Source organism: Atheta coriaria, unplaced genomic scaffold, assembly GCF_025399875.1.
Source record: "Atheta coriaria isolate IRGN ID8LTWV9N9 unplaced genomic scaffold, Caltech_Dcor_3.1 hic_scaffold_1_pilon, whole genome shotgun sequence".
Classification (NCBI taxonomy): domain Eukaryota; kingdom Metazoa; phylum Arthropoda; class Insecta; order Coleoptera; family Staphylinidae; genus Dalotia; species Dalotia coriaria.
The window spans coordinates 3,463,036-3,488,926 of NW_027045443.1; the positions used below are offsets into that span (position 1 = coordinate 3,463,036).

General features: G+C 43.3%; 1 protein-coding gene across 7 annotated transcripts; it reads left to right on the plus strand.

Moving 5' to 3' along the window:
* Nucleotides 1-1,921: 1,921 nt before the first annotated feature.
* Nucleotides 1,922-25,317, plus strand: br (broad-complex core protein). 7 transcript variants are annotated; one of them, XM_065299566.1, is made up of 7 exons: nucleotides 3,253-3,268; nucleotides 9,367-9,887; nucleotides 11,738-11,940; nucleotides 12,018-12,206; nucleotides 12,267-12,966; nucleotides 13,389-13,439; nucleotides 20,340-25,317. In XM_065299566.1, exons 3-7 carry the CDS (start codon nucleotides 11,755-11,757, stop codon nucleotides 20,648-20,650), a joined length of 1,437 nt encoding a protein of 478 aa, XP_065155638.1. In that variant the 5' UTR covers nucleotides 3,253-3,268; nucleotides 9,367-9,887; nucleotides 11,738-11,754; the 3' UTR covers nucleotides 20,651-25,317. The 7 variants fall into 7 exon arrangements, with proteins under 7 accessions (XP_065155653.1, XP_065155647.1, XP_065155638.1 ...); XM_065299581.1 differs by lacking the exons at nucleotides 3,253-3,268; nucleotides 9,367-9,887 and adding an exon at nucleotides 1,922-2,315; XM_065299575.1 differs by lacking the exon at nucleotides 9,367-9,887 and having other exon boundaries at nucleotides 3,001-3,268.
* Nucleotides 25,318-25,891: the final 574 nt, after the last annotated feature.

Consider the following 25,891-nt stretch of genomic DNA (forward strand, 5'->3'; position numbering starts at 1 on the left):
AGCATGTGTCATCGGTTCTAACATTGCGTGGAACCATGAACCTCACCCACTGCCAGGACGATGACGACGACGGTCTGCGAAGTCTATGACCTAGTGTATGTAAGTAGCTAAGTTTATTTTTTCGCACCGCAACGTAAACAAACTCGTCTGCGCCAGTAATTACCATGTATATAAAGTGTAAAATTTGTTTTGTTACTATTGTAGCGCTGAATGAATCCTGCTGCTGGGTGTGTCTGTGAGCATTTGAATACCCGCTAGTAGTTTCGTAGTAATTCGAGGCACGCTAATAAAATAGACAAGGAAGGCCCAAGGACGCGGTTGGTCGTTGACGCTCCTGCATGTGCGACGCGCCGCCGTCGATGTGTGTGCGCGAGGCGTCTAGCGAGCGTCTAGCGTCGGTGTCTAGTCTAATAGGCAGGGCAGAGACCGTCCAGGGTCTGGGTCTGGGTCTAGGTCGGCGCGAATAGTTTCTCGCACGCATACACAACGAAATTAGATCCAAACACCTCCTAACGAAATAGACAACAGCGTTGTGCGCGCTGGCAAGAGACCCAAATGGGAATAATTAACTGCAATCTTTTTTTGCGTTGTTTGATTCCACGCTGCAGCGCCCTGAGTCACACACAATCGATTGTTTCACGATTGCAAATTGCGATCGGAAATCAAGCGCGCACACATAATGTTGTGATTGCGCGGTGTGCGCGCGAGATGACCGTCGCCGCAAATGTCCGCAATCGTTATCGCCGTGGGCGAAACTTTAATAATAATAATAGGCAAAAACTCGGCGCGGCCCACACGCGGCGCATTGAAAAGTAATGCAAATGGCGGTGATAAGCAGCAGAAGCCAAAAGTGGACGAAATCCAAATGAGGTCGGATAATAACTTCGTTTAATCCGTATCCGCGCCGGCTTCTAACGAATCCACACCACAACAACAACCGAAATTCGCTTTTATTTGCATTTTCATTGCGCGCGATTTATGCGCAACACTTTTAGCTGAAGTTTCGGGACAACATGTCTCCCGATGAACGACCGCAAACGCAGCTAAATATAAAAATTCTATTCGCGTAGGTTTTCGCCAATCTACATGCCAATTTTATTTTGCTTCGTTTTTGAAGCGGGCGGGTTGCACGCGCTGCACTTTTCGTTTTCTTTGCGCGCTAAAAGAGAGAGCTGCGGTTGTATAAGCAAATAAGTTTCGGGTGGGCCAGCGAGGGGCACCCGGGGGGGAACAGGGCCTGCTCCCAGCAGCGTCCGCGACGACGACTTCGAGCGCGCCGAATATGTTTGGTGTAAATTCGGCGTGCATTGACCTTGTTTTCGGCTGCGGCGAAAAAATAAAATGACGCGGTGCAGCAAGCAGGCCAGCGGGTCGCGGGGAGGCGGCGGCACGCATTCACATCCTGCACAGAGAAATCCACAAAAAATTACATATTTCTATTGCTAATCAATTGCAGAAAAAAAACAATTACATTTGCCTTGATGGAATACCAGGGGAAATTTTCAATTTTGACCCCTCATTGCCCTCCTACTGCTGCTTGCGCGTTGTTTCTTCTTTTTTCTCCTCACTGGCCGCGCCATGCGCAAATAAAAGAGTCTACGAATTACGTACATGGTGAGGCATGACGTGGTACTGCTCTCCGCGCCGTGGTCTTCAGCAAGCGCATTCTGGGCTGATGGGCATGTCTAAATTTCGGCTCGGCGGGCGGCGCGAGGAGTGCATGCACCTCCGCCGCACTTTTCGGGTGTACCTGTACGCCTATGAATTCGCGACTCGCGACTGCAGCGCCGCGCGAGAGCCGAATGTGCCCGCTCTCGAATAATAATAAAAAAGCGGTCCTACAAGTTTTCGGCGGACGGGCTCTCTCACACACAAGCGCGCACGCCTAGCGCTCCGCTCGCCTCTTATTGCTCGCGCGAAATTTCGTGTATAGTTTGCACCGAAAAAGGGGTAGAGCGCGAATCGCCGACCATTGTGCGTTAGAGTATTTACTAGACCATCAAGGTGGTTAGACGAAGCCGTACTTCGTCCAGAGACGGGAACGCAACGCGACTGCGAACTTTTCTGCGAGTCTTGCTCGAACACTCCGCCGCTGCATTTGACATTTTCTACGAATTTATTTAGAAAATTTATTTTAAAAAAAGTTTTAATTTTTGGTGCCAGAGAACGGACACAGTGCAACTTTATTTTAACTTAACTGGAAAACAATTCTAGGACGACGATGACGACGCCTTTTCGACGTTTTTGCCTGCACTGAACTGTTTTCTTCCCGTTTTCCGCCCGTTTGAGAATTTTTATTTACAACACCCAACACTGTAAGTTTTTATTTTATTTTTTTTGAAACTTTATTTATCGCGCGCATATGCAGCTGAGTCGTTGCTGAATTCGCGACTTAACTTTCGTCTAGCTGCGTCTCGACTAGCCGCGCAAGAAGTTGCGGATTGCATGCAAAGAGAATTGTAGAAAAGTAGGAGTTGCCTCCTTCTTAGACCAGTTGCTCGTAAAGCTGAGCGCGTTTTCTTCAGCGAAAATCAAGAAAATCCGCGCAAAAAACCACGCATTTGCTAGTGTCGCATGTAGTATATCGAACGAGATTCGATTGGATTGGATAATTTATGTCGAGAGTTTGTGATAACAAAAATTACAAATTGTTATCGTAAAATTGCGTTTTGCATTTGCATACGAGTAGGTATTCAATTCGTTTTTCGTGTGGTTACGTGCGTCGCAAACGCGAGATCGTGAAAATGCATTTTGTTATTGATTGTCACGCATCGAGCTAACGAACGCGCACAATGCACGTGGGCAGCTGGCCAAAAACGAAAAATATTATATGCCCATTCGTTAAATTATCAATTGTAAGCAAGCTAGAGGAGCTGCATAAAAAAAGTGCGACGAATATTCACGAAGTTTGAATACGCGTATAACCAGTTGCATGCGGCTGAATTTTGCACCAAAAAACGCTTTGTTTACGCGCTCATACACACGCCGGGGGTGGTGACGGTGGCGGCGTGAGGCGGCGGCAGGGGAGCGCGCCCGCACACGGGGTGCGTGCTGGCGTGCGCACTGGTCGGACGAAACATTGTGCGCTCATAAACTGCGCACTTTTTTGTGATTACCAAACGCGCCGCCGGCCGGGGGTGTACAAGACGCCGCACGCCGCGACCGCGTGGCACGATTACACGCGCTCAAATTGAAACCAATGTGCAGCGAAAAACGTTGATGAGTGCGCGTGTGAGAGCTACCCTTGAACACTAGAACCCTACATTGGGTAAGTCAAATTCTATCTTCAATCAAATTCTATAAACACACAAAACGGAATTGCAACTTTTAAATCTGAAACTTTTCACGCTTTTTATATTCCTATAATGCATGTGCTACCCGTCAGTTTTGTTGCTTTTGTTTTCGTACAATTGTCATTATTTCCATGCATGCCAATCAGAATAGAGTATCCTGCGAGCAGATGACTGTTTCCATTGTTCGGTAAGTAAATCAACACGAATTATTCTGATCCGCACCGTAAAATAGTTGTAAAATTCCGTTTTGTCCACGTTTTCCAAATATAAAGTCACCCAGAGGGCGCCACTCTGCAAGCAAAGAGCGCAGAACATCTCGTACCTGATTATTTTTATTAATTTCATATGATTTTTTTGTCGTTTAGTTCGCTCGAGTTTGAAAGTTGGCTAGAAACATATTCGCGATAATAAAAAAAAACTTGATAAAAGTGAATTAAAAGGTCACGAGATGCGCATTTTTTTAGATTAGTTGCGCGTATCATAGTCGTAAATTAAAACAGTTCTACTGTAACAGACGCTCATTTGTGAAATGCAAACAAACGATTTTCAACGGTGTTCTTATCAGGCGCGTTTTTAATTGAAAATGAGATTAGTAGTTGTTAATTGTCGAAAATGACAATTATAAATATTATGTGCTATAAGTGTATTATTTTGGAGCGGATATGATTTCTAACATTACATCCGTGAGTGTAGGTGTGCTGGGGTGGCTGCGTCGCCGCCAACAACATCCGTGGAGCGCGACATAAATACGTGCGCAAGTCGAGTTCTCGTGAGCGACGGAGACGGCTGGGTGGCGGCAGCGGTGGCGGCGGCGCCCGCGCGCGAGCATATAACGCAAAATAAATACCGGAATAAATTCGCGAAGGGGCTCTCTTTTAAATTTTAATCAATAGTATAAAAGCAAAACTAGCTTGCGCAAATCGCAACAAAAACATATGAAAGTACTCCGGGGCCGCGAAGCGCCCCCACTCGCCGCCGCCGCGCGCACCGAGCGCGCCACGGCCATTTTTTCCTATCGATTTTCCGCTCCTTCGCTTCTTCCGCTAACGCGCTCGCCTATAAAAAAACATCAAAAATACGCTAACAAACGTACATCATATCGGGATAATTCCGGGAATATTTCAGCCGCCGCCCGCGCACTGCGCAACTAAAAACAACACACTCTTATGCGCATACAATTTAACGCGGACAGTTGTCCACGACAGGAAGTCTTTACAATTTATTGCATTCATAGTTATCACTGCATGAATACGTAATTAAATTATTTAGATCAATTAGACTCGGCAATTAGATGATTACGTATCTGTTCCCCATCACAATTCCATAGAATTTTCGCTATCGCGTTATCCGTGGGGTCGAATAATAATGCATTGATACATTTTTTCCGCCTAACAATCGGTTCACTTTATATTTCGACTTTTTTTTTATCGCGAGCAATTTTTTTCTTGACAGTATTTTAAATATTTGCGGTGCGATTATGAATTTGCAGCAGTTTTTCTAACCACCGGAGAGGTGTTGCGAGTAATTGAAGATTAGCTGCTTGTTGTCTCCGATAAAAAAAAAACGCAACGAATGACGAGTGAATCACGCCCGCAGACTGAAAGCAAATAGTGTGCATACATATTTTGATATTAGTTATGTTTATTGTGTGTTAACACAGAGAAAAAAGCGCACAAACAGCAGTCGTCTTGCAGTTGATTTTATTTTCTCCCAACGGAAAATTACGCCTCGACTCAGGTGTGCATTTATTCCCAACGATTGATTTAAATGAAACAATTTTTTCATGTGGAGGTTTTACGATCATCGAGCTGTGAGTAATGCTGATCGCCGATAATTGCACGCAGATAAATAAATGAGCGACAATTGTGCACACGCTGGACCGGTCTTTAGGTCATAACAGAGTCATCAATGTTTTCTATGGCCAATTATGTAAAGATAACGAAGTATAACGCATGAAAGTAATAAGAAAACATGTCTTGTTAGTTATAGAATTGTTTTAATGTTAGCTAAACCCATAAATCATCATCGTTTGACCCATTTTTCAACAATTCTTGCGATAAATTCAACTTTTTCACAGCAGAAATTCAAGTTTTTGAATGCTACTCTTATGCAGCTTCTCTTTAGTCTCTAAATCTGAAATCAACGCGACTGGTGCTCGTATGTAAGTAAGTCTTGTAAGGATGCCGGAATTAACCGCCCGACGACCAGCTTCTTTCTCATGCGTACGCGTCTGTATTTTTTCAGCGCAAACATTAGATAGCAAAAAAAAGCGCCAGCCGCATTTTTTTTTTTTTGCATATAATCGAGTTTCCCTGTGTGCGTGTGTTCGAAAAGCGCCCCACATTGTGTCATGTCGCACTTTTTTTATTGATACAAACGCGTGGATACAACACGTCAATGCGGCGCGCACTTTATTTAAATATTAGCGAAATGTGGAGAAACGTTAAATATTAAGCGCAAACATGTGTCTGCGGGAGGAGAAAAATAACGGTCTAGCTCTCGGCTAACGCATCTTTTCCACCACGCCGCGGACATTTAACTTTTTTTTATACACGTATCATAAACGGATTTGCGATGATATCAGGCGATGCTCACGTATACAGGCTGTATTTGTGTTTTTTTTTTCTCGCTCCGAAGGCAAATGTTAACATGCAATCACGATTTATCTTTATTAGTTAAATAGGGCACAAGTCGGGTCAATTATAAATTTTTGAATTGCAAAAAAATGCAATTTAGGTGTTAAAAATCCGAAAAAATAGAATTTTTTTCGATTAAAATTCTCGGAAATTTGAATTAAAATGCATTATTATTCGTGTCTCACAGTTCGTCGTGGCCGAAACAAAAAATGGATGTAAAACTAACCCAAGGTCGGCTCACGGTCGCACTAAATCTAAAAAATTATTTGCTTTATTTACACTGTTGAAGCGAATAGCGGCGATGGCGGGCGACTGCAGCGCGAGCGAGCCACAAAACGACGCATTGAGATAAAAAAAAACGTCGTCGCAGATAAGGCCAGACGAAACGCGCTTGTTTTAAAAAGTGAGAGAAGTTACAAAAACTTCAAACACACGTCGAGAAAATTTTTGCTGGCGCTTTCAATCATCAAAACTATATCGCCGCAGATCAAATAAATATACGCGCTTGGATGTAAAGAAAGAGTTCACTGATTGGAAATGTTTAAATAATGCAATCAATGGTATTAATACCAAAAACAAACATGAAACACACGCAGAAATAAAAAACAACAACTATAAGCGCGTCGGCACGCTAACGAAATATGCTAATACTTGGAAATAGTCGGAAAAAATAGCGAGTCTATTGAACTCGCGGCGAGGTTTTTTTCGGGCGCAACAAGCATTCCAGTCAAAACAAAACATGGCCCGGGTCCGCGGACACATGTGTGGGTGTGTGCCATCGTCGAAAACAATTTTGCGCCGGTTGCAATCGAGTGCGATTTACTATTTCACTAAATGATTCACTAAACACCCGAAAAATTGCCCTAGTGACCGTGATTTCAAAAAAAAAAAAAGAAAAAAAAATTCAACTCGCGACGAAGTTGTTTGTTGTTTACGAATATGAAAACGAATATGAATGCACATGCACAAAGGAAAATTACTGTGTTGCGGGCGTGCATTGATTCCTTTCGGTGTTTTTTTGCGCGCCCGCCAAGATCGGATCCGAGGAGCATTCAACTTGTGTTGATGTTATTTTCTATAACTCTAACTCTTCTGTTTTTGTCTACTTTTCCTCGGCAGTCAACAACATCTTACTTTTCTGCAAGCGCTCGATGATTACTAATTAAAATAGCGCCGCGCCACGTTAGATAAGTTTTTGAGTGAATTTCTTTCTGATTAGTGCTATCTGAAACGCGACTAAATATAATTAAATTAAAAAAAAAACTTATGCTTCGAGAGGATGCGAGCGAGAGCGAAAAAAATACACATACGTACTTGTCCTTGGCGACGACTTATAACGCTGTTGACTAATTTAGTTAAGTTAGTGACAATAATATTAAGTAAATAAAAAATAATATGAAACCAAATAAAAAAAAACTTCGTAGAAACGCTGTCATATATTTGTAGATAAAAAATATTCGCAATTTTTTTTGAACTTTGATAACACTGCACATTTTTGCGCCTAGCTGTACAGATTTTAATTTTACTTTTATCAAAGTTTTTTTTTTACTGATACCGCGACTCGAGAATATAGTTCGATATTGAAATATTTTTTATAATTTTAATTATGATAAATTTGAGTTGATTTGTGCTTTTGAGGATATGCAGTGAAATCTGCGTGAGCCGTGGAAATTTTTGAGCGCGTGTGTGCGTGGAGAGGGTGGTGGAGGCGCGGGGGATGCTCGTGGCGGCCGGGAATAACTGCCGGGGGAAAATAAAGATGAAAACATTGCAGGTTTTATTACGATATTGATTATAAAATCAATAAAATATGGCCCGGCGAAACGAAAACGGGAAAAATAGCCGAATCACATTGGCATCGCTGTCGGGAGTGCGCCTGCCTCCGCTGCCGCCGTCGCGTAGTATTTATTCCGCTGTGCGTGTGCGTGCGCGCCCGCCGCATAGTGGCGCGCAAAGAAGAGAAATTAAAATGTTCATGCGCGAGGCACTAGCACCCAGCCACCCCCGGGCGCGCGCACGCACAACATCCGCATCCCGCCCCCGACTAATACAGATACATTTGCAAGAAGAACGCGTAATGATTTTTTGGGGTAAAATTTAGTTGAATAACGACGTCGCGTGGAACGGGGAGACGCGCGGCGCTACGCGACGCGAAGCTGATGAAGGGTCGCGCGCGCGTCCCGGCGGTGGCGGAGCAGGGTGTGGGGGGAGGCGGCGGCGGGAGCGCGCGGAAGAGAGCGAAGTGCTCGCGAGGAGGGTTTTTAGTATTAGCGCATTGGTATTAGTAACCGAAGTAAAAGTGTACCACCCATCAAACGCTAGCTTGGCGTGGGGGCGGCGGGGGCTGCGAGCGCGAATTAGGGAATAGGCAAAAATGAAAGAGGTACAAAGATGCATGGAGGGGCGCTGGAGGTGCGTGCACGCTCATTAGCCTATCGTCCTTTCTAGCCTATCTTTTCATCATCCAGGGGCGGCTGGATGGCTACTAGATGCAGTCATCTATGAATCTATTTTTTAATAAATTATTTATTTATTATAATTAATAAGTTGCGTGGCGGGTATTGTGATGGTGGAACTGTAAAATGTGGCGGATGCTGAGGGGGGCGGCGCGCAGCGAATGTAACTAGCGCTCATAAAAGTGCGTTTATCATCGCTCGCGCTTCTTCCAGCGCGGCGCAGCGGCGGCATCATTCTCTATTTAATTTCATCGTTCGATCGTTCCTTTTCCGCGACGGCGGCGGCGGCAGGGAGGGGGCTCGCGAGCTCGCGTAATGTGTTTTTCCTCTTTTTCGGGCACCATTTTTGGGCGGCGGGTGCGCGCTCCTTGTCTACCGCTAATACCGCTGCGAGCGAAACCGCCCCCCGCGTTAACGCGAATAACGAATAACAGCAAAGTAAGAAGAGAAAGAAGCGGCGGCGCGGCGAGCGCGCACACCGAAAACTAAACTAAACACGCCGCCGAAAAGAGGATCGAGGTGCGTGCGTGCCACTTGAACACGACGAAGACGGCATGCACTAAAAATGTATTAATGTGCGGCGCGGCGCCGCGCGCAAAAACGCGCGACGCGCACGGCGGCGAAATCGCGGGCGCCGCGCGGCGTATAGAGATGGTATGTATATGCATGTAGTCGTAATGTGTTGCGCGTCCCCGCCGCCGCCCGCCAGCCACCCCCACCTCGCTCGCTCGCTCGCTCGCGCCGCACTCCACGCTGCTGCCCCCCTCCACGCGCTACACCGCACTCCGTCGCGCTCGCGCTCGCTGCGTTTTGACATTTTTAATTGCGGCCCTGTACTCTTTATTCTGCGCATTTTCATTTCGCCATCCATGCCGCCCGCCGCCTGCCTATCGCCCCGCGCGCGCCACAACACACGTTGGCGAAAAAGGGAGGGGTGGGCGGCAACACGCACTATTTTTTAGTGTTGGCTTATTACGGCAGATGTCTCATAGCTATGTCCCAATAAAGAATAACCGAGCGGCGGAGTCATTTTTTGCGCGTTTGAATTTTTAATACAACACCAGCAGTCGCGGCCGCGAGTTGATATGATACGGTGCGCAGTGCGAGCGTGAAGAGTTGTTGCCACCGCGCGAACACACCACCACGGAACAACTTGAACGTCAGTCGTGTTCGGACTTGGAATAAATTAGCAGCGTCGAGCGGCGAGAAAAAAAAAAACAACTTCGCGGAAGCGCGCGTCTTGCACCTTCGCCACTCGGCACCGGACACCGGTTGAACTTCGCCGGCGCCTTCACCGCCAAGACACACGCGACACGTTTTTGGACACGCTTTGCACACGCCGCCACCCCCGCGCGCCGCGGATAAAATGCGTGTGACCATCGTACAGTGCGACGCCACGCGCTAAGGACTATCACAAGTTCGCGTGCGAAGAATGATGGATTTATTTATTTACAACGAGCACAAGAATTATTTTCGTTTCACGTCGAATTCCAAACTCTAAGGTAAATCTGCAACCAATTTTCAACAACCACAACACCATTCAAACACCGGCGAACACGCGTGTTTTCAAACTTTACGAAAATTTCAAAATGCACGATTATTTCTCGTCATGCATGTGAACGAATTAAACGTCACTCAGTTTTTTAAACGTCATGTCAACGCTCAGAAAACGTTTTTTTTTTTTCGACAATCATTTTTTTGTGTGTGTAGTTTGGTACAATCGTATGTTGTTTGGTAATAATCTGCTGACCTTAAAAAAACCTCTTATCAGACATTGCAGATTCACACACAGGAATATCTGTGAACTCATTTTTTTGGTAGTGAGAGCTTATCTCGTTTCTATTTTTTTATTTATTCATAGATCCACTCTATGGTACTTTCATTACCGAAACTAATAAATAAAAATATGATTACACGCGACAATTACACACGTTCGATGAAAATTTGGTCGAATTTTTCGCTATTTTCTGCGTTTGTGTTCGTAATTTCAACGAGTCCATACGTGTACGAGAAAAATTAACGATTTGCAACTCCCCTCTCTGTTTTTATTTTAATCCGGCGCCGACCGCCCCCACCTCTGTCTCCCCCTCGCGTCGTTAAAATGTTCATCTCGTAGATTTTCCGCGTCCGCGTATCCGTACATAATGTACATCTATCACATAGTAGTGTATTAGAAATAATTAAAAATTTTAATTGTGCGCCGCCGCCGCCGAGTCTATGGTCCAATTCCAACCCCAACCACCCCACCACTTTTTGTCCCCACTACGTTTTTGCACTTTACGTTTTATTTGCGTTTTATATAATTTTATATTATGTATTTGCGTATGTTTTATGTATCGCGCGCACGCGGCGGTGGCGATAGAGGGGCGCGGCGGCGCGCGAGAGGGTTATTAAAAAATTAATATCGCTTAGTGTTTGATTATCGCAGAACTAACGACGACCGGCCAGCGAGTCGGAGCAGCGTCTCGCGTCGAGTGAAAACAAAACAAGCGCGCCTTCGGTCGTCGGTGTGGCGGTGTCTTTCGGGAGTTTGGAAGTTTTTTTTTTCTTCGCGCGTTGTGTTTTTGCTTGTGGGTGATTCGTGTGTTGAAAGGAAGGATTCTTCGGGAATGGTAAAGCCCCCCCTGCATGTGTCTGGCCGGCGCACCGCGTGCGGGTCTACTGCGGCGTGCATTGTCGCGTCACGCGTCCGCCGCCTCCCGGCATGCACGCACACACGTCAAGCGGGGACGGCGGTCGTCCGGCGCACACACATCAGCCGAGAGTGTGCCAAGGCCTTCGCGCCTCGCCAGCCTTGCAACGGCCGCCGATGCATGTCTCGCGTTACGTAAGCTCTCCCGCCGCGCAACTACTTCCTCTTTCTTCGCTTCCTTCTTCAGCGTGCTTCGCGACGAGACGCGATCACCTTGAGAGCTTTTTCCTTTTGCGTATACGCGTGCTCACGCATTCTATACGTCATCAACTGTAGACTGCTGTCGTTTTATTTTGCGACCCATTCATTCTTCGAATTTTAATTGCTGTCATTATTGATTTTTTTACCACCCCAAACGGTTTTCGCGTCCCTAATGCATGCGCCGGGATGTTGCGAGGCTGAGCAGCGCTAACAAAGAAAATTCGCGGGGAAGCGTGGGCGCCCGCAGGGAGAAAAATACGCGCGCAGCGCGCATTTCTCCATCTATGAGTGCGCCTCGTAATTTTTTACCCTGCATTCAGAGAGAGCTGCCTCGCGTTACTGTGAATGGCTTAGCGAGAGATGCAAATGCGATATTTTACTGATCATCTACTGATCATTTACATCAGCAATATTTTTTTTGGAAACATGACGCTGACATTCGATATTTTTTATTTCCAGGTGAATAATCATCAACGATGGTAGATACACAACACTTTTGTCTACGCTGGAACAACTACCAAAGCAGCATAACGTCCGCGTTCGAAAACCTGCGCGACGATGAAGACTTCGTCGACGTGACGTTGGCGTGCGATGGCAAAAGCTTGAAAGCTCATAGAGTCGTTCTATCAGCATGTAGTCCATATTTTCGTGAATTACTTAAGGTAAGTGCGCGATCTAGTGTGAAGGAGTGGGGGACAAAGTAAGGTACGAAGTGTAACGGGCGGTTTTATGGTTTTAGTCAACCCCATGTAAGCACCCTGTGATAGTCCTTCAGGACGTAGCCTGGACTGATCTGCACGCGCTTGTCGAATTCATCTATCATGGCGAGGTCAACGTGCACCAGCGATCGCTGTCGTCGTTTCTCAAAACTGCTGAGGTGCTGCGGGTCAGCGGCCTCACACAGAAGCACGTCGACGATAGAGATCAGGTAAGAATTGGGACCAAGGGTGTATAAGATGCAAGGGTCTGACATTCAGGGGTTTTTCAGTTAGCGCAAGTACAAAGCCTCGTGCGTGCCCAACAACAAGCACCGACGTCAAACCATCATCCGGCGTTCCCCGATCGCCTGATGGAGGAGGCCATGTTCCCGCTTCCAACATCACCGCCCCACGGTGCCACCGTCAACCAACTGCTGCGGCGTGCCGCCATGCAACATCGCCGCGACCGTCGCATCAGTCAGGACCCCGACGCCGACCATAAGCGGTCACGCAGCGAGCACCTCAACAACAATAACAACGAGCTGAATCTATCGCATCATGCGCCGCCGCAGACACAGCCCACGGATTTCTCGCCCACAGCGATGAAGCACAACAATATTAATTCGTCGCTGATGAATTCGATCAAGAATGATATCGAGGGTAACGGTATCAGCTCGACGGAACATGGCTCCAGTCCGTCATCACCGTCACCTACAAGCAACTCGCGTGATGAAGTCAAATCAGAGCCGATGGAGATGTTGTGTACAACCAACCAGGACGATCACAGCAATGACTCCAACGATGTCAACAACGACAACGGCTCGAATTTGCCGCAGGGGCCGCACTCTGGCAGCAGCGGCGGCGATCATGACGACCACGACTCCCCCATCGGCAATTACCTCACGCCCACGGAGAGCAAGCTGTTCGCAACCGCCGCCGGCAGCTACAACTTCAGCATGGCGGCGCTCGCCGACCCAACTGGTCTTGGAGGTCAGTATCTACTATTAGACATTCACTGCCATATTACACCCTATCGTATCTACAACGAAACATAAGCATGTGTTTGACGTGATTGCGCCGTCGGGGGCGGGCACACTTGTTGGACGCGGCCGATTCAGGTCGGTAGGTGATGAAAGGACGACACGTAAGTCTGTAAGTCGATGTAAGCTATGTCGGGATCACTGCAGGAATGCGTCTTGGCGCGCCGCTCGCGCGCATGTGTGTGTGTGTGCCGCTCCCGTACGGAAGCGACGAACACGTGTTGCTTCATTCGGCGGCGACGGGCATCCGTTCACATGCGTGGGAATTTACACGTCTCGCGATCGATCGACTTTTCGCACCTTCCGCCCCATTCACAAACACATCATTTCTGAGTACGCTTGGGGTCTAAACGGCGTTTATCTTTGTTTTAGGTCTGAATCAAACGTTGCAAAACTCTGACAGTTTAGCGGGAACGTCTCAAGGTAAGAATTTGCTACATTTATTCCACTTTTTACAATTACATTACGATTTTTATTAGATCTTATGGTTTTAACACATGTAATTTACTTTTCGATTTTGAGCGAACAAACAAATTTTCAATTCTCACCTTTGAACACATTCAACTTACTTTTGTTTTATGCAAAATTTTGATTCTTTTCTCGAATGCCACACCAAATTCAAAATTACGAAGACACAACAAAGAGTTGGCGCAGAAGCGGAAGCGTTCTTTGCGATTTAGAGTAGAAGTTAATGATCGTAGTTAGAGAGCAAAGAACGTTCCCGTTTCAGCGGGGCCAGGGACGCCGGTCCCGACGTCCCGCGCGTATATCACAGGACGTAAACAAACCACCGCCTTCCTGGACCGACGCCAACTCTTTACCAACGCGATTGCGGCCTTTTTGCAACATATAATTATAACCACATTTTTTAAACAAATCTGTGTACTGGAATGTTTTTTAACAAATTGTGTTGTGTTGTATAAGTTTGTCCCTGGTCTGTTTTTGTGTTCGTTTGTTATATATATTTTATTTATTTTTGACTACATTAATTACTTAATTACATTTTTATATTTTTGGGGAAGCCAATAAGAAATAATTTTCTTACGAAAAACAAGCTAAAACGAATCTATAGCCGGTAACAAAAATGAAAATGCAAACGACAAAAATCAAAACAAAAAAAAAAAACAAGAAAAACGAAAGTAGTAAAACAAGATATCCAAAATACAAAAAACGAAATCTCGTATATCTAAAACCAAGCAAAAATCTTTTGAATTCACTTGCATGTTCTGACGGTAAACAAACAATTGGTGTAAAATCAAAATCATACCCAAGTTGCCAAACCTATTGGTCGAAAATTTCTGAGTTCTCAAGATAACAAACAAGTACATAATCTATTATTTTGGGGAGTAGTAGCTTAGGTTAGGTACCAATGATATGAAAATGAAAAGCAGTCAATTTTGCCAAAAATTATTCAAACTCGAAAGTGAATTACCAACACAACTGTAACTATTGCCACTCTAACTTTATCTGACAAATAATCTCTAATGGTATTGCCAATGCATAGTTATCTGCCTTTGTTTCTTTATGATTTTGTTTGATTTCTGATTCAAGTCTGATCTTGTTCATTAACATAATATCGTAATTCTTGCATTTGTGGAGTGCGCGAATCCGAGTAAACCGAATCGCAGCGTGTGCAGGTGTAGTAACGAAACGAAAAAGAAAAGCAGGGAAAAGCAAAATCTCAAAATTTTCATTTGCAATTTCACCTCAACAAATTTTTACGTACACAAAAACTAGCCAAGGATTGACTTAGTAACATAATCCATTGATCTATGAATTTATTAGGTATTAAAAGTGACCAGAAAACATTTTTGGGCTTGGAGTGAGTAAAAATAGATTTGTTGAGATGGAATTCAAAATTCAGTGATTGCAATGTTGGGAATTTAAATTTTGGAGTCCAAGTCTGAAATATGTGGTCACGTTTTCGAAATTTCAATAATTTTTGGCAAAATCGAAAAGACGCGATGAAATTATTCCACATGCACAGGGTTGTACCATTGTCCAGTAATTGAAAGGAAAATTCTGTTAGCCACCTACCTAAATTAGATGACCAAATATTTTGCAAAAAGCGGTGTTAAGCATTAGAGCTCTGTTGAACTTTTGCCGTCTAGGTGTGGACGAGTTCCGATGCCAACCGTGCAACAAGAGTCTCTCGTCTCTGACGCGCCTGAAGCGGCATATACAGAACGTCCACATGCGCCCGTCCCGTGAGCCTGTGTGCAACATTTGCAAGCGGGTCTACAGTAGTCTCAACTCCTTGCGCAATCATAAGAGCATTTATCATAGAAATGTCAAGAACATCAAGACGGAAGAGATACACCCGCCGCACCATTCGTTCTATCTGTAATCGTGCGTCCAGTCGGCGGCGGCCGCAGGCCAGCGCGCGTATCTAGCTTACCTGGGCGGCAAACGAACCCAAAATACGAAAACAAAAAAAAAAAAAAAACTCAACGCGTTTTCAAAATTCCCCCGCCGAGAAAGCCGCATACGCGCGCACGCCTCTGCAAACACACAAAAAGAAGCACATGAGTTTTAAACTGCTAGGGAAACAAGGGTAAACTACTTTAGACGTGTAAGATAGCAATAAGATAGACTGACGAGAAGCAATAAATTACCGAGTGTACAATTGTAGTATAAGACATGCTTGACTCCGAGGGCGTTTTCAAAGCCAAACAAAATTATCACAACCACAACAACAATGTTCAAAATTCGCTGTAGAAGAACAAAATTGGCCGCTCGCGGGAACCACATCGCGGGGTAGTTTTCTTCTTTTATTTCCCAATCGGGCAATGCAAACGCCATTTCAACATACACAAAATAAACGTTAAGCAAATGATGCGGTGGGCTAATTTAGGGTTACTTGTTCCCGGTTGTTGCCAGTGCGAAGGATCAGTCTGCCGCTCCCACTGTCGGCCAGCCACCGTTGCGACGTCTGCGGAAAGATGCTGAGCACCAAACTGACACTGAAAAGGCACAAGGAGCAGCAGCACCTCCAACCGCTCAACAATGCCGTGTGCACGCTGTGTCAAAAGGTCTTTCGGACGCTAAACTCGTTAAACAATCATAGAAGCATTTACCATCGACGACCGAAATAGACCCGAGCCCCCCGGCCCAGATCCCGCGCGCGCCCCCACGTACAAACACACACGATACGAGAGCGGGCGGCGGCGCCCAGCTTGGGGGTGGAGCGCGCGGCGATGTGTGAATTCATAACGACTCCAAAATTCATTGAGACTGATTGCCTAAAACATTAAACTAAACACGTTAAATAACTATCGACTATTTCTCACTAGCTAGCGACGACACTAAGGTATACCACATCCATTCAATCTCTTTCTTTCGACCAGATCTATACTACATCTATTTGGAACGCCACACGACATTTCGAGCGAAATTGCAGTCAAGCTGTCTGATATTACATTTCTTTCAAACTTTTTCTTTTGCTTATGGACTACGAAGCCATGTAACTATTAGAAACTCCTAGAGAAGAACTAGACACTAGCACTACTACTGCGGGAGCGCGTCAAGCGAAATTACTGACGTTCGAAATTTGAATCAATATATTTATTTACATTGTACGATAGTATCTACGAATCAGCATAAATCAGAAATAATAACTATAAGTTTAATTAATATATAATACGAATATATAGTTATATACATAAGGAGGCGAAGGGAGGCGACGCGAAATGATACTGAAATGAGAAAAAAAAGGAAACAATGGACGATTGCTTTAATATTTTTAACGTTTTTTACTTTATAAGAAAAAGCAAAGCTTTGGTTATAATATTTAGAAGCGAAACTGAAATGAGAAAAAGATCTTTATATATACACACGTTTTATTGATTATTTGTAATTAAATATTTATATACACTTTAAAAGCGATGAAAACAAGGGAGAAAAAGCACGAAAACGAAAAAAAAAATGATGATGAAAATATGAGTATGAAGGTGACGAAAAACTTTACAAGGAGGACGCAAACAAAATTAATATATTTTCAAATATATACTTATCTTAACGCATAGATATTATAATTTTTAGTTCATTAATATATTGATTAGTTAATTTACTTCACACTGCATAGGTCGCGTTACAGCTTCATTTTTCACTAGATTTTCGATCGGATTGCTTTAACTTTTCATTGAGGAACTGTATGTGCACTTATTGGACTGAAATTTACGAAAATAATACGAAAGGACTGATTTTTTAAAGGAACTTATATGAATGTGCAATTTGTAGCAGGACGAACCGTTTCGAATCGTTTGTTTTTAGGCTCTGTGATAATTGCGAATGGGTGGGAGAAAAATCTAACGTTGAAATTAAGATTTATTTATATAAAAGAAAGATATTTGAGCAAAAAAAAAAAGAAAGAATTTAGGCGGAAATTATTAAAACGCGATCTCCAAAAACTTTATTTGTTACGTTATTTTTAAGATAATTAAATGTGTTGATAAATGATATATTATTATTATTAATGTTTATTACTTGCTATTCTATTAATTATTATAATTATGCTATGTTTAATATTTTATCAACTACTATTATAGTTTCTTTTATTATATTATTTTCTCGGTGGAGGCTCACTTCCATTATTATTACATAAAGCATTTTTAATCTCATTACACTAGTTATCGAATATTTTGACGAATATGAACGAAGCAAATATTAATTTTTATTGAAGCGCATACATTATCTGTTCGGGGACGCAAATTTCGCACGATAGAGGAGGGAGGGAGGTATATGAGGAATAAATGAAATTGAAAGACTGAAGGAGGAAGGAATGGAAAGCAAGTATTCAAAATATAAAGACTGAAAAATTTAAATTTAACGGCACGCAAAGGAAGGCAGGACCCTTTTGGACTGATTTTTGATGTTGAATATCTAGTAAGTTAGTTATTTTTTATTGTGAAGAAGCATGCGTGCTGCTATGATGAGACGAAAGGCAAAACACTAATTGGCAAACAAAACCAGAGAACCATCCCCCCGCGCGCATATTATATTATTACTCATCACCTTGCTACACCTACAGCATTTAAACGTAATGATTACACTAATATGAATAATATGAATGAACAGATAATCGTCCTGTAAAGTAACGAAGAAGCAAAGCGATCAGATTTCTCAGATTAACCGAACGATTGCTGATTACGATTTTGCGGAGAAGAATAATGACGATGATGTATTCTTCGGTAGTTAATTGCATATTTGCGCATGTCAATAAATGTGTTGATTGATGCAATATATAATGATGATATTTTATGTACTTGTTGTATTTATGTTCAAATATATTTTTACATTGGCGAAAACAGCTTGGGTTTTATTTTTGATTTTTTGCTTGTTTTTAGTTTGATGACGCGGTTTGATTTTTGCGACCGTGTGTTGTGTTGGTATCAATTGCTGAGTGTTGTTTGGCGATAGTAGGATGAAACGTCCCCGAGACTCCACCACCGCCACCCCCTTCTAACCCCTGCCCCCCAGAACCCCTTTATACTACGCACACGACTGTACTACTTTCGTTTTTGTACCATTTTTGTTCGTTTCGCTGATTTGTTTCTGTTTGAGTTTTTTGTTTTTGTTTTTTTTTTTGTTCTGTTTTCAGTTTGTTGCTCGTCCGAGTTGCGTTCGCTTTATGTACTTTTCGATTAAACTTAAAAAAAAAATTATTTCTTAATGGTATCTCGGTCGCGGAGAAGTTGCCACCATAGCGTTCATTAATGCCCATTGCAATAATGTTTTGAATACGAATCATCAACCCCTTGTTTTTTGTTTTCGAAGCACACGAGATTTCTTTTACGTTTTGTGTTCATTCCCAGCCATTTGCCTCTCGCTTTTGTTTCGATCTCCGAGGTGGCCCTGATCGATTGCAATGTCGATCCGGCCGGAAAGTGGCGGCCGCGGCCCCCACTTTCGACCCCCGCGCGCGGCGTTTCGTTTTTCGTTCGTTTCTTATACATATCTACTGTTTAGTTGATTTGAATTGTTCGTGTGATTTGTTCATTCTATTTGCGTTCACATTAAATGTTTGTTGTGTTGTGTTCGTTTCACATACTTAATTATGATTTGCGTGCTAACAACAGAGTCGGTTGAGAGAGTTGCATTTTGTGTTTTGTGGACGCGGTGGTGACTCACGGGAACCGGTGGACGAAACGCAGCCTTCTTTCATTATTATTGATTTCTTACCATTTGATTACCTATAATTTGGTGCGTTTGATTTCTGACCTTAAGTTTTTGTTTTCAAACTCACCCTGTCGATTATTTGGAGGTGCGGGACGCGTCCGCGCGCGGAAATGAATCACACGCAAAATTCGAGACCCCGCGAGCCGCGCGATTGTCGCGTTCGGGTTGTAGGGCTGTAGGGCAGTGCCAGAAAACACGGGGATGATGCTTCAGCTGCAGCAGCTAGGAAAGAGAGTCGGTGGCAACGCGCGCGACCTGAGAGATTTCCGCAATGCAAGAGAGACACACGCGCCCGACATGGCTTGGTTTTTGCTGTTGCAGGGGCCTCGCCCAAGAAGGTGTTCACGTGCCATCTGTGCGGTAAGGTGCTGTGCTCGAAGGCGTCCTTAAAGCGGCACATCGCCGACAAGCACGCCGAACGCCAGGAGGAGTACCGCTGCATCATCTGCGAGCGCGTGTACTGCTCCCGCAACTCGCTCATGACGCACATCTATACCTACCACAAGTCCCGCCCTGGCGACATCGACATTAAGTTCTTTTAGCCGCCCCCGCCCGCTGCAGGTAACCGGCCGGCGCGCCGCCCGCTTCCCTATGGCCGGCTCGCGCGCGCCCGCTGACGCCGCCGGCGCCGGTCCACCACCACCCGAACGGCTCTCTTTCTCTTTACTTTAACAGTTTTATGCGCTCGCGGATTTGTGCCGAGTCGCGGATCAAATGAGGACGATTCACTCACTCTCTGTCTCTCTATCTCTCTTATTATCTCTCTCACTCTCTCTTTTATTAAGTAGTGCCGTCGCGCGGACTGCGCATTCGCGCGCGACTCATTCACTCGCCGCCCCGCGCGCTTTTCGTTTGCCCTCTCCACACCACACCATACCACCACCAACCGACCATCATCACACCACACCACCTGTACCAACGACCACCACCGGCGCCGACTACCACCACCACCACCGCCATCTTTTGTTGATTTGACATTGAGTTGCTTCTTTGTGGGTTGCTGGCATGTGCTTTGGCCACGTGTCCCGCACGCCGCCCCACACCCACGCGCCCCGGCGTGCGTGTGTGTGCGGCGCGCGTGCGTGTGTGTGTTCTGCGGCCGCCGCTGTGAGGCCTCACGATTAGGGTGCGATGATGCTGTTGCAGGCGCGACGCCGATCCGCATGCCGCCGCCGACGTCCGGCGGCATCAACGAGCCGCAGGAGTGCCCGTACTGCCGGCGCACCTTCTCCTGCTACTACTCGCTGAAGCGGCACTTTCAGGACAAGCACGAGCAGTCCGACACGCTATACGTGTGCGAGTTCTGCCACCGCCGCTATCGCACCAAGAACTCACTGACGACGCACAAGAGCCTCCAGCATCGCGGCACCAGCGGCATGCTGAAGCGCCTGCTCAAGACCACTGCCATCAAGAGCGTGCTCGGCCCGCCACCGCCGCTGCCGCCGCGCCTGCAGTGACCGCAAGTACAAATCACGCACTTCTACTGAACGACGACCAGCAGCAGCAGCAGCAGCCGCCGTCACCACCATCATCTCCGGCGTAAGCGACATCCCCTCATAACTATTCCTTTGTTGCATTCGCATTCAGACACGTTTACAAACCAAGACGCAAGACTATAACAAGCAACAAATGAATACAAACAATGCCTCACTCAGATAAGTACTATTTTAATTAAATCACGAGTGCGGATGCGGGGCGCGTGTGCAAGGTGGCGCCGGCACGGCTTTCCGCCACCAGGGGACGCGTCCAGCGCCGCACTCGCTCGAACAAACGATAGGGTCGACGCAACTACCTCATATCAATATATAAAACTAAATGAAACAAATGAACTGTTTATACATAAATTATTACTATGATTATTGCATAAATATAAGCAGAGATGCGTTTATAAGTTGATACAGAACTGTTAAAGACAAACCTAAACGAGATACCGAACACATGCAAACACAAATACGTGAAATATAAGTACAAATTATTTATATAGATGTCAGTACAGTACATACGCAGCAGGGATGTCGAACTTAAATAAATTTTAAAGCTTTTATCGCGAAAGAAGGAAATATTTACAGGTGATTCAGTTTCTTGACCGCGGAAACAAACATATCTCTCATATCACAAACGATTGAAATCTAATTTCACTAAAACATAATCAGCGGCTAGGCGTGAAGGCAAAATGAAAACCCAAACTAATTCAGGATGTGTTTCTCTTGCAACTAAACACGAAATCGTGATTCTGTGATTTTGTTCGTTCATTTCTGACTCTCCGAGTAAGCGAAGAATGCGGATATGAAAAATGTCAATTACGCTATCAAATCGATTTTCACCCCCTTCACAGCGCAAGGAATATCGAAATTTCACGATTTTATAGTTAATCATGTCGCATTTCGAGCGGAGAGCGGATGAAATTTAAAGAAAATGATGACAGAAAAGGAAAAAAATAAGTAAAATGATAATGTATCTATCTGTTGGTGTACTTCCTCCCATCATCGATTTCGATTTAATTAAATCTGTGTTAATTAGCTTTGCGCCAGACGTAGATAGGAAATAATTCGAATTCAAATTGACGTACACAAGACAAGATGGGGTCACAGGGAAACGGGTCCTCACTCCCCCGAGGATGATGAGACGTTGTGAATTTAATGAAATTAAATTTAAGACTAGTTGAACGCTCAAAACTGATTTGTTGGTTTACCACGCGTATTTTTTCTTCATTTTCTTCACAAGCGGGACTTGAAAAGTCTTCCTCTTCCGAGAGTTTCGAACATTTTTTCCCCTAAAATATCTAAATTGATGAAAACAATTGAAACGAGCGCTCATATCTTTCCAGGGTTCTATATAATTGTACATAAATATGAAAAAAAAAACTATTATATACATATTACCTATATAAAATATTAATTATAATTATTACGGATTAAATTGATAAACTTTATGATAACTCGTGGGACAAACACAAGAAAGTGGAGGACGCCGTAGTGGAGGCGCCGGTCAAATGGATTAATACTTAAGGAATATGATGTGCCAATTAATTAACGATTAACGTAATTGATTAAACATTAATTAGTGACTAGGTTTATTAATTTTTTAAGTGTTATGGATAAGTGTTGGCACTAATTGACACACGAAAGTTGAGGAAAATAACTTGAGGTCAAAGACGTAAACGAATGACGCCCACAAGAGAAACAGTAGATTCTTATATTGTTTTCGGTTCGGTTCTCGAGCTCACGGACGGGTTGAAGCTTTCGGCAGCGTTTTATATAAATCAGAACAGCGTGCGTGGACAGAGGAATATCTTACGAGCAGCGCGGGGGATAACGACGAAGAAGGCCTAAAAATATATTTTTGCAAACATGTTTAACACGCGAAAAGACTGGGCGTGTGCCGAAAGCTCGCCGCAAAATTATCATTAACTTTAAATTTACGACGGTAGTAGGATCGAAGATGACGACGTGGAAATTCATATTTTTTGACTGTACTTTAGTGCTGTGAACTTAATGAAACACATCAACGGACAAATTCAGAGCAGTGTGCAGAGAAGTTTAGGTGACTTTCGTCTGATTAGGTTAGCGTTAACGTTTAAGTCCATTAATTGGAGGCGGTGTTTCAGTTTTCGTGTGATAACGGTCGAACCAAACGTATGCCAAAGAGACAAAGCTGAGTTGCACCTCGAAATCAACAATAACGAGAGGAAAAACACATTCTGTGCCATTCGGGACGCAAATATACACAATAGATCAATTTGTAAACGAATTTTTTTAGGACGATGGTCACACTCAACTTTTGTCTCGTGCGTAAACAAGATTTTACGTTGACTCTTTCGCGTAGGTGTAGTTCTAGCTGATAAGATGCCCGGAGGGACGCCCATTATTTGAGGAAACAGCTGTGGGAATTGTTCGGCGTGTCGAAAATTGCGTTTTTTAATTGTTATTGTTAGTGTTTTATTTCGGGGCGCAGATGCTGCGCGAGTCCAAATCGCGGGGGTCTCGACGGGCGCGTAGGTGTTAAGCGACTTTGTTGATTTGTCCTTTTGAATGAATATCATGGCCAAACTAAATTAAGTATAGATAGGACGACGGACGGGACGAGCCACGCTCACTTTGGAAGAGAAAGGACGATGTAAAAATAAAGTAAACACGTACGATCGAGACATTGGGGAACCACTTTTAACATAATTACTTAATTAACGTAAATTGATTAATTAATAAATATATGAGATAAAAGAGAACTCTTCAGTATTAAAATTTGTACCTAAAGGTAGCGGTTTAGATATTTTATAAAAATCATTAGACGTGACACAAGCGAGAAACAAAAAAAAAACATTGAAGGAAACTTTCAGGCAAGCCTCCAGTTTAGGCACACAATGAGAAATATATTCGAAAATTTATCTTTCTATAATAAAAATTAAAAACCATTGGTCTATATATTATTAATTAATTGAATTATTATTGTAAATTGAATAAATAATGTAAAAGAGAAATTAAATTTTAACAAAGAATTAACCTAGTTAAGGAACAAAACGAGGTGCGGGAATTTAAGCGGACAGATATGAGAAAAGGAGAAGAAAAACGAATACATGGAGGAAAAAAAGCGTAGATTTTATTACTGACGAAAATGATCAGATTTCTAGGACCATTACTAAGTGGGCAATTTGTAAAAAGGTGAACGGAGGGTGTGAGGTTCAACATTGGCGTGAATTTAAGTAGAATAGTGTCCGTATTGTCTCTTTACTGTGTATTTTAGACGCTGATGCCGGGGGCGGAAACGCTGCCGGCGCGTGAGGCTAGTTAAATATTCTGATTGCTCCCGTGTGTTGTCATATTCGAAGCTAACCTTCACAGCAAACATGAACAATGAACAAAAAATGCGCGACGAACCGCACCGCGCCTACAACAAATCAAGAGAATCAAACAAAAAACGAAATTTGAAAAAATTTTAAAATCGCCCCCCTTCTTACGTACACATATAAATATGCAACAAGATGCCTTGATACAGTACAACACGAAATAACCAATTTTTACAAAATACTATAACTACATAAGGAAATAAACTAATTGAATAAGAAATATTGAAAGAAATCAACAAATGGATGAACGTAAAACAAAATAATATACCTCAATACTCAGCCAATCTTCAGATGTACTTATATTATAACGTAATATAGTAGTAATTAAGCAAAACAAACGGAAGTGGAAGCAGAGGAAATTGGCGCCATCTTTGAATTCGATGTTTTCGTTACAATGTGTCGAGTCGATTCGCTCGCGCCAACGCGAGAAACAAATCAGGGAAATATATTAGACTTAATAGATATATAAATATATCTTTATAAACTAGTTGCCACACCAGGTGAAAACTGCCATTGCGCGCATGCATCTACTCATCCAATCAAGGTGCAAGATATCATAATCTTACATATCATCCTCCAGCCGAACACTGAGTAACGCATATGTACATAGAATAATAGCCAGCCGAGGGGCGACGAATCGAGCCGACACTTGTTTCTATGAAGTAATTCACACATTCAGCTTTGAGGAGCGCGTGCACGTCCGATGCGGAAGATAGCGCGCATTTGACAGGTTACGACGGAAGTACACCCGCCTCTTCCGGTGATGGACGCGCGCGCCCTCTCTGGCTGGATACACGCGCAACGCGGTACTAATTGTTCTGAATTACAAGTTTTAAGTTACATACGACCATTGTAAAACGGTTAAGATACATATACGATGATTAGTGCTACTAATGACTATGTTAACGGTTTAAGTTATGTTATTTTTGCCTAGATTTACGTACGAATTATTGATTACAATTTTATAACGCTACGTATGTATTTTTACTTACTTCCTAAGTTAGTTGCTACTGCTGTTTTATTAATCATTGTGTATTCAGGATTCAGGATTATTATTATTGAGACGCTCGACTGTTGAGTTTTACATTTTTACGATGTTTTACAGTTTTTCGCAGACGTATTTTTATAAACTTTTAACAACATCTATTGTAATTGATTAATTTTATTATTATTGTACATAGATACTTTTTACTAATTGATTGATTGATTGACTAAATGATTGATGTATTGATTAATATTAATTACTGAATAATGACCTAAACATGTTTATTTTATTTTCGATTTGTACTTTTCTTTTTTGTCACCATACGAAAACAAGCATCGATTGCAACAATCACCACACAAACAGAAAACACACAGAAATAGACTTTTGCGGATGGACATCGGTCAAAAATGGAGTAATTGAGGCTTCATCTATCTACACACGTTTTTTTTTCTTCCTTTGATGATCATTACTTGTTTGTTAATTGTATTAAAGATGGATATCGATATCACTTTTGTTGTTTGAGCATCCGAATATCAAGGTGAGAGGAAGCGGGAAGTGGAAAAACAAAAAAAGCGCAAAAAAATCACAAAAATATAAAATACAAAAACAAACATTACAAAAGTAACTTATATATTATCAATTGATTGTTGGTGTAATAAAATAACTAAAAATTAACTCTATGTATTATTTGAAACCTATTTTAAAAGTGCAATGCAATATAGCTATTATAGCTGAAAGTGAGTTGCATTGTTTAAAAGCATTTATTTCAATCCCAAACAGTACCTCTAGCGCTATCTAGGCGTTGTTGTTGGCACTATGTTTCAAGGTTCATAATGTGCGCAGCCTCAGTCGATTCCTGCTGCGATTTGA

Bases quoted from the DNA above. Each gene is read 5' to 3' on its own strand.
- br (XM_065299581.1), top strand. From the start codon at position 11,755: ATGGTAGATACACAACACTTTTGTCTACGCTGGAACAACTACCAAAGC. The intron at 11,941-12,017 runs GTAAGTGCGCGA...TTATGGTTTTAG, and splicing joins ATTTTCGTGAATTACTTAAG to TCAACCCCATGTAAGCACCC. The intron at 12,207-12,266 runs GTAAGAATTGGG...GGGGTTTTTCAG, and splicing joins ACGTCGACGATAGAGATCAG to TTAGCGCAAGTACAAAGCCT.